General features: G+C 40.1%; 1 protein-coding gene across 1 annotated transcript in view; it reads left to right on the top strand.

The window, feature by feature from the left end:
* The window catches only part of EYA2 (EYA transcriptional coactivator and phosphatase 2), a 116,400-nt gene that overhangs the window by 63,500 nt on the left and 32,224 nt on the right, over window positions 1-20,676 (top strand). Inside the window, exon 6 of the mRNA XM_015816650.1 lies at window positions 20,205-20,272. Coding sequence (XP_015672136.1) covers window positions 20,205-20,272 — 68 coding nt within the window. The remainder of the gene's footprint in view (window positions 1-20,204; window positions 20,273-20,676) is intronic.

Here is a 20,676-nt window from a genome sequence, read left to right as displayed (position 1 = left end):
CTCACCTACATCGTCCATATAGGACGACTCGGGAACTCAACTCCTACCCCGGGCAGCTCACCTATCCCCTTATGCCCAGGGGAAAGGTATCAAGCCGTTTGACAGCTGATGCTAGCTGTCAAACCGGCTTTTACGCGAAACAGGCGGGAGGCAGCAAACAGCTGCGACCGACGAAGACGCCTGCCACCGGAAGTCCTCATTAGTGTACCATTCTTATACAATAATAATTTTGTTGCATTGTCATCAACCCACTTTAAGTCTTAGATATCATGAGCTTTTACTTTCTGAATTTCTCAACTGCACGCATGAATCTGATTTCACATTTTTTAAAATTTTAGCCTCTAATATAAATTTTTCCTATCAGTATAGGTAGATTCTCATTTATTCAAAGATTTTCAATAGTTGGTATATGGTGCTCTGGTTTCCATGCTGCTAATCCTGGTTTGATTATTGGATTCTGTGAATCCAGATTGCTTGTTTAATTGTGTGAACCCTGGTCATTGGTTAATTCAATATTCAAAGTAAATGCACTGGGTGAACTGAGTCACTGAATATTACTTCATTGATGGTTTTGTGTGTATGCCATTCAATCAGAATAGAGCTTGGAGGTCTTCTAGTTCAACCCCCCCCTCAAGCAGAAGACCCTATATGAGTGGTGGTGAACCTATGGCATGCGTGCCAGAGACAGCACGCAGAGCCCTCTCTGTGGGCACGTGTACTGTCACCCCAGCCCCCGCCCCCGACGGTCCCCTCCTCACCAACAGCCCCCCCAGAGGAGAGTCGCCCCGGGCGTGGCCTGCACAGAACAGTGCAGCCAAAGACATGGCAGCCAGGCAGCAGAGACAAGACTCACGTTCTGTCACACGCAGATGCTGCTGCTGCTGGGCACGGGCGGAGGGCGTGGCCACCATGGCAATCTGCTGCAGCGGGCCTAGAAGTGGTAGGTGGCCTTGCGGGTTGGGCGGGGTGGGGCGGCAGGACGGGGTGGTTTTGGAGCACTTGGTGTCTAAAAGGTTTGCCATCATTGCCCTGTACCATTTCAGACAAGTGACTGTCCAGTCTCTACTTAAAAACCTCCAGTGATAAAGCACCCACAACCTCTAAGTTCTGACATCAACTTCACTCCAAACACCCCACTACCCTTGCCCTAAACAATCTCATCTTTTTTGTGAAAATGTGAGTGATGAACATTTTTTTCGATATACAGGTAATCTTCATTGAGGAGTTAAGTTGGGGGAACCCTTCAGTTACTCTCCTTAACTTGTCCACATTAAAACAATCAAGGCAGCTGCAATCATGGGCAGAATAGAGCTGGGCAACCAGATCAAAATGTTTTACATGGTCCAAGAACTGAATGTGAATGTTTCTTATAACTCATTAAAATGCTTGCAGCCTTCCAGCCTGGTGGACAATAACTCCTATTGGTGAAAATTTACTCATATGGGAGACTGTCATATAGGAAGGATTTTTATTCATGATGAAAAGCATCCACAGGAATTAATCTTAGAACAAATAGCAATGGTTCTCAAATTAAATAATTATGGTCATAGACTAGCATAAGAAATGGCTCTATTTTGGCAAAGGTCAATTTTGCATCTTCTCTTTTTAAACCTTGGGAAATTGCACCCTGAGCAATACGTTATTTGTTTTATTTTATTTTATTTCATTTATGTATCACAGGGTCCCAACCAATAAATCAGCCAATAGTAATTAGGAATGGAAATTGCTGTTTCCAGCTTTCTTTGATCAGAAACCTATGCACATAGGAGCAAAGGCAACAGTTTATTATGAAAAACAAATGGAAAAGACTGGCTTGGCCTCAACTGAGATGTTAATAGTCTCTCAAAATAGGTAGGAATATCTTCCAAGCAGGGGCGAATGTCCTGGACAAAAGTAAGGGCTCTCAGCATCTGTACCCTGAAAGGCTTCCAAACTTTCCCTGAACAGCATTTCAGTGGAAAACTCAAAAAGATTGTTGTATCTTTTCATCCTATCTGTTAACCACTTGAAACATCTGGCTGGCCTTTAAAAAAGGGTGCCAGACAAAATGACTTTTGCTCTGATGCCATCTGACACTTTCTTTAAACCCAGGTTCTCTTGCATATTCTTAGAGCTATTCCTTACCTAGTTCTGCTGACTCACAGCTGATAACTAGACAAATATGAAAGGGCTCTTATAGTTTTGCAAACCTGATTCCTGATTCAGCAAACCTGGAAAGCTCTCAATGACTGCAGCTATTCTTCAGAATTATGAAACGTTTGGATGAATTACGAAACACCATTCTGATCAACTCATTTACACTTGGACTTATTTAAATATCCTGAAGTTTGGGTTCACTGTCACTTTTATCTCCTGGCCCTGTTTGTATCTGTATTACATAAGCTTGGTGCTCAAAATAAAACAAAACAAAACAAAACTAGGTGAAGGTTCTCCCACCAAATTTAATTATCTGTTCCAGTGAATTCAAAACTGTCTGTACATCAATCGCTACCACTGCCTCTGAATGTTATATTCACAACAGCCCTGTAACAGAGGCTGAGACTCAGAGAAATCCATTCAATATCATCCTTTTGTCTGGGTGGGGTTTTGAATATATTGCCGCAATCTCCCCATTAGAAAAAAATATGTATTTGGTCGTGATCTATTTTAACACCCAAGAGTGGATACCTGGTAGAACTGCCAGCCTAGAAATGCAGATCCTAAGTACATTATATGGATATAAAAACTAAGTCATAAATAGATTAGATTGTCCTCAATTTATGACTGGTTGCTTAGTGACCTTCTGAAGTTACGACGGACCTCCCCCAAAAGTACTTATGACACAATTTCGAAATTCCAATGGACACACACACACCACAGTCATGTGATTGCATTTTGGACACTTGGCAACCAGCTCACCTTTATGGCCATTTCCTGTATCATATAACTGTGTTTTTCAATTATGATTGCAAGTCACCTCCTTCAGGACATCAGAGCATAATGGCTAGAAATGATACAAGGTTTTGTCTCCCTTAATTTTATAATTAATTACTTGAGTTGGGCGAAACTGTTCAGCCACTTTGGGATTAAACCATAATACTCCTAGCTGTCATTAGAAGTGATTGTTTTTAAGCTGAAAAGCAACAGTTACAATTCCTAATCCTGTGTTTACAAAAAAAAAAAAAAAAGGACAAATGCTTTGCAAGACTCCTATGCCCATTACAGATTGAGAATTTAGGGTATTATGATATCTTTGGAGGGCAACAGACTGGGAGAGATACCTTTATGACAGTTCTTGAAAGTTGATTTATGAGCACTTCAAAATAAAACTGGTTCTATTTCTAAAAGAACAAGGGTATACCGTTAGTCCTCAACTTATGACCGTAATTGAGCCCAAAATTCCTGTTGCTAAGCGAGACATTTGCTAAGTGAGTTTTGCCCCATTTTATGACTTTTCTGATTCTAAGGGAATCACTGCGATTGTTAAATTAGTAACAGGGTTTATTTATTTATTTATTTATTTAATTTATATCCCGCCCTTCTCCTTATGGACTCAGGGCGGCTAACAACCAGATAAAACACTAATCCCCAAAAACTACAAATTTAAAAACATACGTAAAAACAAATATTAGTAATTTGGTCAAGTTAATTTAAAAATTGCCTTAAAACCCCATTAAAATTTGTTGTTAAGTGAATCTGGCTTCCCCATTGACTTTTTTATCAGAAGGTCGCAAAAGAGGATCACATGACCACGGGACACTGCAACCATCATAAATATGAGCCAGTTGCAAAGCGTCTGCATTTGGATCACATGACCACGGGGACGCTGCCATGGTGTGAAAAACAGTCCTACGTCACTTTTTTCAGTACCGTTGTAACTTCGAAATTTCACTGTGAACGGTTGTAAGTGGAGGATTACGTGTACTGTTTCATATCTTAGAGCTCATCTCCACACCATGATTTGTGTGCATGCTAGAGCTAAGCACCTTTCCTCTTTCTTTCAGCACTTAAACAACTTAAATTCAGGATTGGCAGTTTCAGGATTTATACTAAGGCCCTACCCAAAAATTACCTTGAAAAGGGCCTGTTGAGGCAACTACCAGAAAATCAAGACTGGATTCTCTCCAGCTCACGCGGTGAGGGAAGTTTTCACAGTACCAGTGGCACATGCAATTCCCACTTTGTGCAACCGGACACAAAAACCCATAGCTCAAATGATCCAGAGTGATTATTTTCCTTGCCTGTGGATATTCTCAGTCATCCAGGTCATGGTTGTCCCAAAGCTGCTTTTTCAAAAGGCCAATTGGACTTTGTTTTTCCTTGATGATGTTTCACTTCTCATCCAAGAAGCTTCTTGGATGAGAAGTGAAACATCCTCAAGAAAAGAAACGTTCAGTTGCCTTTTGCGTGACCATATACATTCATAAAGTAGTTTTAAGGGTGGAATACTACCCAGAGTCTCACATTCTTTTCCAGCAAAAACAAATTAATCTCAGCTGCTTAAAAGAAGAAAGAGTCCATCCAACCATGTTTTTTTTTTAATGTCTTTAAAAAAAGCTCTTTATCTCTGGACATTATTTACCTTTCCAAAGTGCTGATGAAAGCTCTTCATGGGATGCTCAGAACATTTCCTTCCTTCTTTTGAGGAATGTGCTTTTAGAGCTTTCCCACACTGCATACACCTGGGAGGGAGGGCTGCCGTTTTTGTTTCCCTCCCTTGTATTCCCCAACTTTCACAAGCCTCTTAAAAGAAAATAAGCACTTTCCCCCCATGCATCTTGTAAGGCCCCATTGCCTTACATTAATGGCCTTGTTGGCTATACAGCAGAGTGCCTTGATCTGACAGAGCGGAACAGCTGCAAATGCAGTCCAGCCACCCCCACCCCCGTGCTTTTCAAATCCAATTGAGGTGTCCTTATACTTGACTCTGCAACCAAAGAAAGAGATGAATTCCCTTGGATCTTCTGGCATTCCTCATAACAAGTAACCTGGTCTCCCTTTCACTGGTTGCCTGGACATGCTTGTTCTGCTGGCAACTTTTAAATACTGGAGTTGTGTCAGAAAGGACCACTCAAATTAATAGGGGCCTGGAGCATAGAGCAACCCCAATAATAGAATCTAGAGCTCTTTAACTTAGAAGGACCTTAATGTGATAGAGGTACATAAAATTGTGCATGGGGGCACAGTTTTGGCCTTGTGATTTATCAGACTCTTTAGATTCTTGCAGCATAGTGAATTATAAACTTACAGTGATCTGTCCTGGAGCTGAGAAGTGATTAGTCTTTTGTCTTATGACAGGTGGAATTGGATGCTATACACCATATACCATACTTTAAGTTGTATCCAAGAAATTGATGTAGAAAAGGACAAAGCTACTGGTTCTTTTCTATAAACTCGGATTTCACAGGGTAAAATGACATATGTGGCAGTTTTCATGCTAATGCTTATGGAACAGTTGCATAAGCAGGAAATCGTCTTTGGATTTAGTTTCACTCCTCTCAGAGAGTGCTTGGTTATGTATGATTAAAAACTATCCTCTTATGAGTCAGAAAGTATCAGTCCTATACTTTGGTTCAAGCATTTTTTTTAAAAAAAAAAGTTGGCATAAATGGCACAATGGAAGGGAAAGTTACTCTGAGTTCTGTAAGATATACAGTATTTGTGCATTTTATAGTTTTTGCACAGAATTGCATGTAAATAGGAAGATAAGCATAATATTTTATTTTACTGGAGGGATCCACTTTCTTTTCTCCTAAATATATTTTAATAACTCCTGGGGCAAAAAGAATTAGAAAAAAACAGATCATGCCCTTTACACACATGAGGCAGTTAGCAGTGCATGTTGCAGAAATATGCCAGCATGTTATGTAACTGTGATACTATTTACTGACAAACCGATACAGCATCATCAAACTACTTTTCTGTGCTGATTGCATGCCCTAAGCAAGCAAATCTCAAAGGATTTAACTAATGCTGGCATGAGAATCTCTTTCGTTTACTAGTCTTAATGGCTAGATATCTTCAGTGTGGTAATATCAGCTGCTAGGAAACTTGTGTAAGAAAATAGATCTGCATTTTTGTTTTCCTTAAATGTTCTAGCTAGCTTCTGGTCAGATGCAGTGGGAATAGAATACTGGATTAGGAGATCCTTTGATCCAATAGGGATCTTCTTTGGTCTGTTTCTGACTTCAACAAGGTATTACAGGGCTGTTCCATGACACATACTTTCCAGTTCTTCATCCTTCCAAAGCAATGTTTCTCATCTGGACAACTTCAGATGTGTGGGCTTGATATTGCCATTCCTGAGAATTCTGGAGTTTTTATTCATTCATTTATTTAGTAAATGTATATGCCACCCATCTCACTGTCGAGCAACATCACAAAAACAAAAAGATAAAAACATTAAAATGTTTAAAACATTAAAATTAACCAAACTGAGTAATCTAGGAATCAAATATCAACGGAGTGGAGGTCGGGGTCTTCTCAGTCCCCTAACCACCTCCAGCATCAGAATCCCGAGCCAATTGACAGAACTAGGTTTTGACCGCAAGGGGATGGAGTGGATCTCACCTCAAAGGGCACAATGCTTCAGAAGGCAGGAGCCATGGCAGGCAAAGTCTCTTCCTGGAACCCGCCAGGCACAATTCTGTGGCCCATGGAATCTGCAGCATGCCCCTTCTGCCACAGTGAGTGGGATGAGTCAATCCCACTGGAATTTGCCATGACTGGGAAATACTGCTGCAAAGCATATTGTACCATTACTATTTTCATTCCTGTCCATCTCAGGATGCTGATAATGGGCAGGGAATACCGAAGTATTCCTGCCAGCTGGTCAATAGCAGATTGCAAAAATACTCATATTAATTTCTTAGTCCTTTAGCTATGCACCTCAGAGTAACTAAAATGTTCTCACTCTATGCAGAAAGGGCAAAATGAAATTGCTTGCTTCTCCTCTATCCTTCCTCCCAATGCTATGTATATTTGGCAGTTTGTAAAACATCTCAACTGTTAGTACAAGGAGAGAGGATTTATGTTCCTCCACTATATAAATCCCATTAGAAGCTGTGATGATAGCACAACACTAAGGTTTGCAGTCAGTGATTTTTATCAGCAGCTGCAACTCTGTAGATTGCAGTTTAGAGTGACTGTGTGTTGGGTGGGGAAAGGAAAGTAATGGCTTGTTTGAACTCAAAGGCTGGGAAGCAGATCAGGAATTAAATGCACAGGGCAAATGAAGCCTGTGGGGGTTTTTTTCTCCTTCAAAATTCAGAAACTGAATGACTAGAAGGATTAAGATTTGCTTAGCTGATAAGGTTGCTTATAAAATGTATTACAGTTTTCCAAGTTCAAGTAAGGAGAGGTGGAGGAGTCAAGAATTCTTCCAAACTCTTTTGCAAGTTGAATTGCTCTACAACCTTGCACATGAGCCAGAAGATAATCAGCTCAGCTTACTGAGGAAAATGAGATTATAAGAATGTGGCATTGGTGTGGCTTTGATACTGGTCATCCAGAGGAGCCCAAGGTCAGAGCATGCTGTCAGGATGCCATTTTTGGTGAGAATCTAGATCAGCTTTCCACACCCTTGTGCCTTTGAATGGTAATTATTTCTGATGAGCAATAATGAGGAGTTGCAGTCCAACACATCTGGAAGGCAGTAAGTTGTGGAAGGCAGATTTACTTTTTTTTTTTTTTTGGCTTGGGGAAGATGAAGGTCAAAGAAATCAGTTAAGTTCTTACTTACAGGAAAGAATTGGAGAACTGAAAACAGTTCCAGTGAGAGTAAAGTGGACAACAATAGGGAAATGAAGAGCCAGTGAAATGACTGGCTCTTCAGGATTTCTCTCCAGGCAAGGAGAGGACTTGGGATCACCCACAAGTGTTCCAGAAGTCGTTACTCATAGCGGGTTTAGCACTCTGTGAGACAAGGAAACACTGTCTTGGCCCAAGCTGTAGTAAGCACTTTTATGGACACATGGTTTAAATACTTACTTTTGTAATCACGTTTGGAAATTCCTTGTTAACTGCTTTTTAGATATTAAGAACTTTTGGAATGACAAGTTTTACAGCACTGAAGTTTTAAATTTATGTTTAAAGGCTTTTTAAAAACCTGGAATAAACAGGAAAAGATTATTAAAATTTTGATTTTTAGAAAGTTACAAATAAAGAATCCAAATGGATTTGAAATAAGACTTTGAAATTAATTCTAAGGATCCTTCCCATGAAAAAATGCTGTTGTTTTAAATTCTTTTTTAAAATAAACATGAGAAGATGGGACTTCATGACATAAAAAGAATTCAAATGCTAGGACATTATTAAAAGAAATTAAAAATTAAGACTGTTCCTAGTAAAAAGAAGGAATATAACATTGGATTGTATGATCATGGTTAAAATAGATATGTTGTGATCTCTTATAACCCTTAATGGACTTTTGCTGACATCAGGACTGAAATGACAAGGGTTTAATGATTTGTTTGCAGATAAGAGATTGTATTTATGGGAGGAAGACATCATTTATTCTCTTAGTTACTAATGGAAATGAATTACTAAAATTGTTAATTTTTGTGATGAAGGGAGAAGTAATTTCTTCGTATATTTCTGTTCTTTTTCTCTATGATATTTTTATTTTTTCTCTTTTTCTCTTTTATTTTTTTGTATTTATTTTTTCTTTTTCTTTTATTTGCCTTAGTTTGTATTAGTTTTTATCTTTTTAATTGTAGTGCTTAATAAAATTGCTATTAAAATTGCTATTGCTATCAGTTGATTTCTGTACCCACAAGAATACAAAAACAAAGAAACCCACATTGATGAGCTTCTGTGGCTTGTAGAATGCAGATTGCTTAAACTTGGATACTCAGCATAAATCTTATTTTAAATGTTAAAGTATGTATGACAGTATTTATTGTACACATTAGTAGTGGTGATTTAGATATCTCATTGACACAGCCTTTGGTATTTGTTACAGTATTCCTTCGGGGGCCTCTGAAACTTGCTTTTGCGGTACAATTTTCAGTACTTTCTCAAGAAATGTAAATTACTCTGCATTGTAAAGCTTAGCTAGATCTAGCATTGTGGAAAATACAGGAGATGGAGAAGCTGTGTTTGGCAAACTGTCACTGCAATGCTTCAGCTTTATAAAACTAAAACCTAACATAGAAATGTAGTTGTTCCTTTACTTCCAAGCTTCTCTCACAGCTGGTTTGTATTAGGTGCAGTTTAAGACTGTGGACACAGAGTTATGCATCACATCAGCATGAATGCAAGAGAGGCCTCAGCTCAGGACAGCTTTGCAGTAATAGCAAAGGCTACTTCTTTCAAGAGCTACCAAACATGAAGTTTCCTGTGCTAAATGTGTTATGATTTAAAAACCAGTGTGATATGATAGAATAAGGGAAATACACCAGCCAGGAAATGAAAAGGAATGCTGTGGTCCTGTCTAGAGGAAAAGCCTGTTTTAGACACCTCTAGGTTTGTCATTGCCTTTTCTGTGGCAGCCCCTGCCCTGGGGAACAAAATCCAGATGGCCTGCAGTGCTCTTGTTTAAAAGAACTGTAAAGATCTAGTGTAAAGATTCTAGTGTAAACTGTAAAGATTCAGTGATGGCGAACCTTTTAGAGATCGAGTGCCCAAAAACTGGCCCCGCCCCCACTCCACCCCCTGCCCCGCCCTGCCTCCCATCCCCTGCCCTGTCTGCCCGCAGGGCCACTCACTGCCTCCAGGACCCGCTGCAGATTGCCCAGGCAGCCCAGCAGTGCTATGGCGGTCACGCCCGCACCCTGCACCATCAACTGTGCACAATGGGATGTGAGGGCAGAGTCTTGTCTACGCTGCCTGGCTGCCATGTCCTTGGCTGCGCTGCTCCTCATGGGCCACGCTCAGGGGCGACTCTCCTTCAGGGGGGCTGCTGGAGAGGAGGTCGCGGGGGGAGGCGAGGCTGGGGCAATGGCACATGTGCCCACAGAGAGGGCTCCAAGTGCCGCCTCTGGCACCCATGCCATAGATTCGCCACCACTGATCTAGTTTATCATCTGGGCCTTTGGTAAGTAAGAGTGACAAACCTCACTGAATCACACTTCCCATCTTTTTTTCTTTATGTTTTATTGCAATTTCTTTTATTGATGTGAGATGCCCAGACTTGTTGAGAGTCGGGTGACTTACAATTTTTTATAAATTATTATTTATTAGGGACAATGCTGTCCTCATTGCATATGGTGCCACCCAGAAATGTAGTCTGACCATTGACTGCAAAGGAACATTTGACCAATGCTGAAATTACAAGTTCTATATTATGAGTACTGATCCTCATTTAACATCCAATAAGCAACCATTTGAAGTTACAACAATACTGAACAAGTGGCATTTATGACCGGCCCATGCAGTTGTAGCCATCGCAGCATCCCCACAATCACATGATCATGATTTGGGCATTCGACGCAGGGTAGTAATCCATGGTGATAAAATCAGCATTTGCTACCATTTCTGCTGGCTTTCAACAAGCAAAATCAATGGGGAAACCAGCAGGAAGTCACAAAGGATAACCATATGACATTGTGGATTCACTTAACAGTGGCAATACCGGGTTTCCCTGAAAATAAAACCTGGTCTTATATTTTTTTTTCCTCCAAAAGAGGCACCAGGTCTCATTTTGGGGGGATGTCTTACCCACTTACCTTAGGATCGCCACAGCCAGGCCTCCCACACCCTGACACATGTTGCGCTGCCTGAGTTCTTCTGTGGCCACTTGCGGCCGGATGCCACATAGTGCATTGCATGGATTGTCACACCAGTGCTGCCGCTCTAGTTTTGGGGCAAGGCATAGGCGTAAAAATCAAGCTGGGGTGGGGGATGGAGCTGCCCCGTGTGACTGGCACTCACTTACCTTAGGACCACTGCAGCCAGGCCTCCCACACCCCAACACCTATTGCGCCACTGCCTGAGTTCTGCAGCTGGATGCCACGTGGTGCTTCGCGCCGGTGCCGCTGCTTACAGCAGGCCGTGTAGTGCATCACGCTGGTGCTGCTGTTCATGCACGCCACAGCAGCACTAGCACAATGCGCCACACGGCAAGCAGCCACAGAACAACTCAGGCAGCAGCGCGACATGTGTCAGAGTGTGGGAAGACTGGCTGCAGCAGTCCTAAGGTAAATGAGTGCGGTGCACATGGAGCAACTCCACTCCCCACCCTGCTCTAGCTTTTTTTAATGCATAAGCCTCTTCCCAAAACTAGAACTTATTTTGGGGGTAGGGCTTATATTAGGTGCATGTGTAAAAATCAAGCTAGAGCTTATTTTTGAGCTAGGTCTTATTTTCGGGAAAATACAGCCGCATCACAATTATATGATGTGGACACATGACAGCTGTGTCAGCGATGGACATTCTGTTCCCATTTACCATAGTTGAGTAAGGACTAACTGTAGTTTAATGTCATTATGTGTAAAGTTGATAATGCAATTTGTTATTAAATAGTACTTTTAAAACAAAATGCCAAGGACATATGGACCAAAAAGGGATGTTTTGTTTTGTTTTTCCAAAAATCATAAATGTGAATTTAACACCCAGAAATAACTGGCTTGTACAATAATCTTGTCCCACTGTTATTCCCATGGTCATTTATCCTTTTGCTTCCCTTTCTAAGTAGTCCCACTGAAGTCTTCCATCTGGAAGGAATTCTGGGAGTTTATGTCCACAGGTCAGAAAGGGAACATAGTTATCCACTCCTGGTGTATTGAGTTCAGGTAAAGGCTCAAATAAATCTTAATCTGAAATCCCATCTAGAAAACTTATTTATTGTTGTGTAATGTGGTTTTCTGGGACACTGTATATGTAAATGGAAATATCATGTGGATAAATGAGAGCTAATCATGAATATGAACAGGTGATCAAGACTTAAAATATTTCTCATTTCTGCTGCATCTCGTAAGACTCTGAATTCGAATTAAATTCAAACTATATCACAAAGCAATAGCTGAAGTGCTTGGAGCTTATGGGAAAGGAATTCTGCATTTAGTCTAAAGTGAGCAGCTGCTTCTTGTTCATACATTTGACCAGAATGGAGTGCAGTGATAGCCAAACAAAAGATACATGTGTAAAACTTCTCACATGTGAAATTCATCTTTTCTCTTAAACACCAAGAATCTTGAACCAATACATTATGGGAAAGGAACCAATTTCCATTACAGAATTTAATTATCCAGAATGGGTTCCAAGCTGGGCAACTGCAATAAGCTGAATCCTGAGAATGCTGTAATAACCTAAATATACCAGGAAAACAGACACCTCAAAACGTATTGCACCTTCCTTTTGCCATAACTTTTTCAAACTGTTTTTAAATTAGGAAACACATCATAGGACAACCTGAAACTATAAATTATGGCCCACAGGATCAACCACATCCATATGGAAAGCCAGAATCTGTACAAGAATCCAAACAAGAATTCAGATCATGCTACCTCTGTTCTTGGGAATCAGTTACAGGTGTTATGACCAATAAAGCCAGTTTGGTATAATGGTTAAGGCATCAGGCTAGAAACCAGAAGACTAAAATTTAATTAATAGATTGGTAGTTTTCCACAGAAACTCAACAAAATAAGAATTTTACATGAATTTAAAAAGCAATTATATTTTATATGAATTTAAAAAGCAATTATATTTTAAAATAGTGATTATAGTGAACAATGAGCATTAATTGTATCAGATTTGGCTTATAAAATTAAACGTCTTGTGTTTGTTTATTTCAATATATAACTCATACTGAAAAGAAAAGCAATGATTTTGGAGGAACTTCTGTAGATTGTAAATGTAGCAGTTTTCCTATTAGCAAACTAACAGCATTGGCCAGTGGAAAATTTTAGACTACTGGCAATTGCTCAAATTTCAATGACATGTACCCAGGCATGGGTGCATAGACAATACCTTGGCTGTAACATTTTTAAAGCATATTAAAATATTTAAAGTAGAAACTTGCTTAGGCACACTTACTTTTCCGAAATCCAATTCTCTCATGTTTGACAGAGTGCCTTTCTATACTGCTATGCTGAAGTGTCCTACACCCATACTTGAGTTGGCAGAAAGCTTGTAAGAGCACATACTTGACTGACCAAATCCAAATCCCAAATACCGCTTCAATTAACTCTCTTTCAGGTCACTGCAAACATGTCAATAGTGGGTGACAAAATCAAGGATGGGTCAGCAACCTTCTCTGTTGGGACCAGATAGGCCATTGCTGTCTTTGTCATTTCCAGAGAATTTGTGGCTCCACCCACACCAAGGTAGTTGGTGAAGCCAGTGTCAACATGACTGTCTGAGGAGATAACAAGTGCTCTCTCCCTCTCTCTTGTGTGACGGGTAAATATGTTTTTTGGGCAGCTCACCAGTTAGATGATTTCAGGTGAAAGGTTGAAAAAAAGATTGCTTTTATATTAGGGCAGTTATGTTGAAATTACATGTAAACCTGTAAATCCAGTATGATTCAAACAGGGAGAAAAGATCTAGTTGCACCATTAGAATCTGAACAAATAACTTAAGTTTTTTGGGACGATTAGAAAAAAAAAATCAGATTTTCAATAATGAGCTGCTACTTTTTATAATATTTATATAAAAAGAATATTAAGAAAGCAGAAGAAAGAGTGTTAGCCCTAGTGAATGAGTGGAAACAGGTAGAATACTTGGGCCGGGCATCTGATTTTTGCCAGGCACAAGTACATCAAAGAAATGGTAACGTCAGAGCCCAAATGAAGGGAAGACTTTTCAAACTTTATGTGGTATAAAATAGCATGTGTGTTGATGCATCTTTTGAAAAAGACTTGATTCAAAGTATGATAAGTAGCTCTCCATCTGGTTCCACTTTTAAAATTATTTGTTCATTTAACTAGAGCTACAGTACAATATTGAGTACAGCTGGAACTTGATGATCACTGATTAACTGTACCTTCAAATATAATTATTAAATTGCTTATTGATGAGGGTATTATATATCTTGATTAAAGTACCTCATTAACTGATTATAAGAATGTATATTGGCTGATTTTTTTTAAAAGTAACTTTTCTAGCTTAGGGCATCTTTTTATATGCTAAATATATTAGGCATAGAAACAATGTAACTTCCCAGCACTGAAACATTTACATAGCATTGAAGGCTCATTTTATATCTAGCAGTTTAGTTTTATTGGGTTGGCAGAGTTTTTCTTCAGTATTTTAACAGATTGGGTGGTCAAAAGGGTCTTCAGGCTATTGTTGAAGTAGAGCCACATCTGTGGTTCAACGATGGGCACACATTTAAAAAAAAACATGAAAGAAATTGCAAATGGAATCAGTTTCTCATGAAAGGATGCAGATTATTTCATTCATGGGCTTACTAATGGTTGCTCTTATACATTCAGATGTCTCATTTCACAATCCATCATTAGGAAAGTCCATAGAGCAAGGTCAGTTTTGAGTGTTCCTACTGAGCACCTACCAGTACTGAATATCCAAAGAGCTGTTCTCCACTAATATCTAAGTTGTTTTATTACCAGCTAAATGTTCTCTGTGTTACCTGTGAATGAGGGCATTGTGACATTTTAGCAGCTGATTTGATTGAACACAGATGTGAACTATGCTCCATGTGGAGAAGATCCAGAAGGGAAAGATCTTGGCGTGCGGTTCTCATTTTAAAGGAATACATATGATTGAATGGAAGCCGAATGTCCAAGACCCACCACCAGAATAGGTGAATAAATGTATCATTTACCCATCTGCCCTTCCTGTTGCAAAGGTCAGAAGCTCTAAAAATTAGCAAAGAGTCTGAGCAGCTTTGTACGCATACTGTTTATGGAGAGCTACCACACAGGCATCAATTTGCATTAGACTTACACAAGCAATGTGTACATTTTTTCTCCCTGTACAGGTTTCGCATCAGACATTCCCAAAAGTTCCACCAGCCTGAAGTTAGCTTCCTTTAATCAGTGTTTCTCAACCTTGACAATTTTAAGGCATGTGGACTTCAACTCCCAGAATTCCACAGCCAGCAATGCTGGCTGTGGAATTCTGGGAGTTGAAGTCCACATGCCTTAAAATTGTCAAGGTTGAGAAACACTGCGCTGGATGTGCAATCCTTCAATAATTTCAGGAGCTATTCTGAAAAATATAACTGTTCTGAAGTTTGTATAATTATTAAAAACAGCTAGGCCAAAAATATAGAGGACTAACAATCAAGCAAAGTATCTCTGGAAAGAAAAAAAACTGTAAGCGGAGAGACATATTTCCATTTTCAGTTAGACTATTCAGACACCGTGCTAAGCCATACTTTGTTTTAAACATGATTTCCTATGCTGCTGGGTTAGGAAGTGTTTTTTCTAATTTTCTGACAACAAAATCTCCCTTTCTGTAACTTAAGTGATTCCTGCATTCTGGGATGACAGAAAACTCATCAAGTGAGAATCCTTCAAGGGTTACAACATTTAAAAAGTTTAAAAATCCATCATATAATAAATTTGTTTTTAAAAAACCTAGCCCATTCCCCATGGTAGCAACAATACAATCAGATTTGTATATAGATAATACAATCTGATTATACATATGTACATGTATGGGTGTGTATGTGTATAGGAGTGTGTGTGTGTGTGTGTGTATTATTTTGAGAGCAGGCATCAGAATTTCATTTTTTTAATGCGTGCCAGTGTATTCACAGAAAAAAGTGACAATAAAGGTTATCTTATCTTAAATTAGCCATTTGATTAATTCCTATTTCCATTTGTGGTCTCCAAGCCTGCTGACAAAGCCACATTTTGAGGGCTTTTCAGAAAAGCAGCGGGGGGGGGGACCATTGTACCTTAGGGGGAATCATGTTCCATAATGGCAAGGCCACCACCAAGAAGGCCATTTTTTGTGGTTCCACCAGATGACAATCCCTAATCTATGGGACCCATAACATGCTCTGGTTCCCATTCTGGTGGGCTGAATAGATGTAATATGATAAATAAGTAATCAGAACAATATTAGGTCAACCCATAATAAAAACAACAGAAAATAGTAAGTTTTACTTTTCTCCGGCTGGTCTGTTTTGCCTGTTTATTATTTGTATTGGTTTTGAAAATTCCAACATGAAATATAGCCTGATGTAGGCTTTAAAAGACAAATAGGAAACATTTTGAATGCAAACAGTACTGACTTTGTATTAGCATGTTTCATGTATTTTAGTATGTAAATCATTAGTTTAAGTCCAAGGGATGTCTATTTAGTCAAGGTAAGCTCTGAAGGCATTACAGGAGCCACCACAATTCTGGCCTGATAGTTCAATAATTATGCAAGTTCTCTTGAGGCACTCATCAAGTGTCTTTGTTCTTTCCTACTTCTTGGAATATCTCTCATAATTTGTAAATGAAGTGTGTCCAAAAGTATTTAAGGAAGTGAGGCTTTTTATGAATTATATGTCTATAAGACTAGACAGAGGTTTTGAGTGTGATATAATCTCTGGACCCTCAAGCCATTCATCTCACAACTAGAGACAAAAACTCAATTCCTGTGGTCTCCTCATGAGAAGTAACTATCCAAGGCACAAGTGGGCAATTTCCTAACTCTCCTTTTCTGGAGAGAATTTTGTCAGCCAGAAACTGCCACCTGGCCACTGATCTTGGAGAGACTCACAGGGACATTTAATCCGCTGTAGGCCCTCACCCCGAAACCCCCCAAATCCTGTTTAATTCCAATTCCATTGGAAGTCATTGCCCACTATACTTAAACTTGCTCTCTACTGTTATAAGTTATTTAGTTCTGCATTGAATAAAGAGATTCTTTGTTCCTTCAACCAATAGCAGGACAGCTGCTGTAGTTTTTTAAAAAATCCTGTTTTTCATTTTTAGGGAAATATTTTACTTGCTTTTTTTCTGGTGGAACCAAATAAACTACTATTTTGCCTCAGTTGTGTTGTCTTCAGTTCATCTAGCCCAGCTCTCTGAATATACAAACAAGAATTTTCTTTCAGGTGCTGAGCATGCTTAGACAGTATTTTATTTGTTTACTTGTTTGTTTGTTTGTTTTCACAAAGGTTTGAAAATACAAAGTTGTTCACAGTTAAATAATGCCTGTGATTTATCTCCTGGACATGAATTGTTCAGTAAGAGTTTCAAGGAGATAATGGGTTTGGCTTCCACCCTAAGGCAGATTCCATGTTGAACGATATTAGCTCTTGACCCGGCCTCTGCTTTTAATCCACCCCACCTCCTTGTGAAAAAAAAAAGTTTTTAAAAGCCAGATGTGATGGCAAATTAGTTCTGGAAGCAGATTCTCTTCCTTGAGTGGTTTGATTTGGATGGGGGCTGAGATTTATTTCTCCCGGTATGTACTTTTGTGACTGTCTGTATTTGGCAAGCCGCAGTTTATTCAGCTGTCCATTCTCCTGCTTAATCTGGGGTCTTAAAATAAAAACAAACAAGCGGATATTCAAAAAAAAGACACAGCATGGAGACACCGAAAAGTATTTGTTCCTACACTTTAGCTAAGAGAACACTTCACTGGTCCCATGCATTGATTCTCTCCTATGGTTAAAAAAGCTCCAATTAAAAGAAAACTGCATCAGGGGATTGATCGTTTGAGTTCTAGTTACCCAAAATAAAGCCAGCTAATTCATGCTCAATACACAGCCAGGGATCCAGAACAAAATTCAGGAACAGTAGGAAGCTTTGCCGTAATAACAAAATGTAACATGTAAAAACCATCAGAGACTTCCAATGTGTTTCTGTACATATGAGAATTATGAGTTCTAATTTTGTTCCAATACATTTTTAATAAAAGGAACCCACAAAATGTTGAAGTTTCTGAATTTTAGCATAACCATGCACGAAGCAAACTTGCCACAGAGATGGAGAACATCCCCTTTATTACTTAAGTACAAATCAAATTGGTAATATTGAAGGTAATATTGAAGGTAATATTGAGAATCATTCTTTCATTTGCCACCCTATTCCTATTTCTGGGATCAGCAGGCTGTTTTTATGAAGAGTTTTGAAGCTATGTAGGAGAGATGCAGGAAATCCTCATATGGGTTTCAAATAATTAAGATTCAAATGACTAAGTTCGGGATAGGTCTTGAGCAGGGCTTTTCAACCAGTGGTATGGGTACCACCTGTGGTACATTGGCACCTGCCAGGTGGTACGCGACCATCCTAGAAAAGTGGTAGCGGGGGAGGGGAATGAGCTGAACCGGTGGCAGCACCGCACAAGCCTGAGCGAGAGATGGCTGGAGCTGCAGGGCTGTCAGGGCTCAGTGGAAGCGCCAGGATCAGCGCCAGGTTCCAGCTGGAGCTTGGCGCTGATTCTGGTGCTTCTGCCAAGCCCAGAAGATGTGCCGATCAGCTGGAATGTTGCAGCATCTCCAGGGTCTTGTGATTTACATTCAGATGCTTGGCAACTGATTCATATTTATGACAGTCACAGTGTCCCAGGGTCATGTGAAGTGACCAAAACCTGCTGCAATCATCCAGCAGACGGGGAGAATAAAAACCAAATACCCACCCCCACTGCCAATCCTCAACAGAAATGCTCACAACAATGAAAACCTCAGACAGGAGGAAGAGCGCCACCGGGTGGGCAGGCAGGTGTCTTGCTCGGCTGTGGCTCGGGGGGCACTTTTTTCAGTGTCATTGTAACTTCGAACAGTCACTAAGCAAACTGTTGTAAGTCGAGGACTACCTGTACTTTATCACTTTTTTCCTCTTTTTTTTTTTGATCAAGTTTTTGACACCTTGCTAGGCGACGGGTGGTACTCGGATATCCTAAAAGTGGTACAATGGGTGAAAAGGTTGAAAAGCCCTGGTCTTGAGATCACCTTGCCTCATACTGTTGTGATTGTTGTTAGTTGCGAAGTCGTGTCCGACCTATCGCGACCTCATGGACAATGTTCCTCCAGGCCTTCCTGTCCTCTACCATCTTCTGGAGTCCATTTAAGCCCACGCCTACTGCTTCAGTGACTCCATCCAGCCACCTCATTCTCTGTTGTCCCCTTCTTCTATTTGTTCTGTCCCCGTTCCGACCCACACACCCAAACAGCCAGCCGAGGGTTTAAAGACTTCTCCAGACACCAATGCACAGATAAGAAACTTGGCAGCAGCTCCATAGCTGCCTGCCAAGACCTTTTTACTCCAAACACACAGAAACAAAAACAATACACACAGTTGAACAGCACACTACTTTGCCACAGATTCAGCTTTTGTCCATCACAGAGGTCCAAATGGCCACCACCACCCTTTTATAGCCTGTGGGGTGTGGTCCAGTGACTCAGCTTAATCTCTGGCACGTCTCTTTTTCTGCTGCGCACGCTTATCGCTCCTACGCTGGCGTGGATCCAGCCACAACTTTTCTTCCTCATTATCGGACACACCTGGCTCCTGGCCCATCTCAGAAACACCTGGCTCCTGGCCAATCTCTGAACCACCTGGCTCCTGGTCAATCTCTTCTCCGTTGGAAGACACCGGAGGCATTGCCAAAGAGGAGGGTCCTGGAGAGGGAGGCCTAGCCATCTCCTCTCCTTCATGTTCGGAGCCTTCTTTCTCCGATAAGAGAGGCTCACAAGACGGAGCCACAACACTATTGCCCTCAGTCTTTCCCAGCATTAGGCTCTTCTCCAGTGAGTCCTTCCTTCTCATTAGGTGGCCAAAGTATTTGACCTCATACTGTATCAGTAGGTAATTTAGTTAGCCATATCTAAGAGACAAATGTTTATTATATCCAGAAAACACTAAGTTCAACCTCAGCTTTTCCACTTGCTTTTTTTAAGGTAGTAGATAGTGAGTAAGACTGAATTCTTAAAATAATGCTAGCTAGAGTGGACAATCCTGGGCTCAGCCTGCTCTTTTTGTGATAAAGCTTATAGCAGCAGATTCTTAAGAGCGGAAACGGGTGAGTGACATATAACCCTAGGGCCAAAAAGAATCTCTCAATCTCTTTTCTGGGAAATTGAAATTGTTTTTCACTTTTTTAATACATGGAAATTATAATGTAAGCCCTACAAAAGGCTAAACATAATTTAAAGTAAAAATAACAATGAACCAAACCAATTTTACTTGTCTCATGTAAACGTGTCTCATTTACCAAGAGTTCACAGGCTCTCCAAGGTTTAACTTCACCCCTGGCCACAAGCCTGATCTAAAATTTTCTTTTCTATTTGTCAGATGGTCCATCAAATCTGTTTAGATTGTGCCTACTGATGTATCATTTATCTTCTCATTTGTTTTTTCTCTGCTTTTTTGGCATAGGTACCTCAGGGATCTACCAGGGACCTAATAGCCTGACGGGTTCTGCAGGGTTCAGCACAGTGCACCAGGTACAACTTCAGTTTTTTTCAAGTATGAAAAGATGGTTTAATTAACCAATGGAACAACCTGCCTCCAGAAGCGGTGAATGCTCCAACACTGGAAGTTTTTAAGAAGATACTGGACAGCCATTTGTCTGAAATGGTATTAAGGTTTCCTGCCTGAGCAGGGGGTTGGACTCGATGACTTCCAAGGTCCCTTCCAACTTTATTTATTTATTTATTTATTATTTATTTTATTTGATTTATATCCCGCCCTTCTCCCAACGGGACTCAGGGCGGCTCACAACATATTAAAAAACATAAACACATTTACAACCCCACCGAAGTAAAACCAATTAAAACCAAATATTTAAAGCTGTGCTATTTAAAAATTACTCTTAAGATAAACCCGATTTAAAATCCTCCCTAGGCCA

This window comes from Protobothrops mucrosquamatus, unplaced genomic scaffold (assembly GCF_001527695.2).
Source record: "Protobothrops mucrosquamatus isolate PMUCROS unplaced genomic scaffold, P.Mucros_1.0 scaffold474, whole genome shotgun sequence".
NCBI classification, from domain to species: Eukaryota; Metazoa; Chordata; class Lepidosauria; order Squamata; family Viperidae; genus Protobothrops; species Protobothrops mucrosquamatus.
This window is presented reverse-complemented; position numbering and strand designations above follow the sequence as displayed.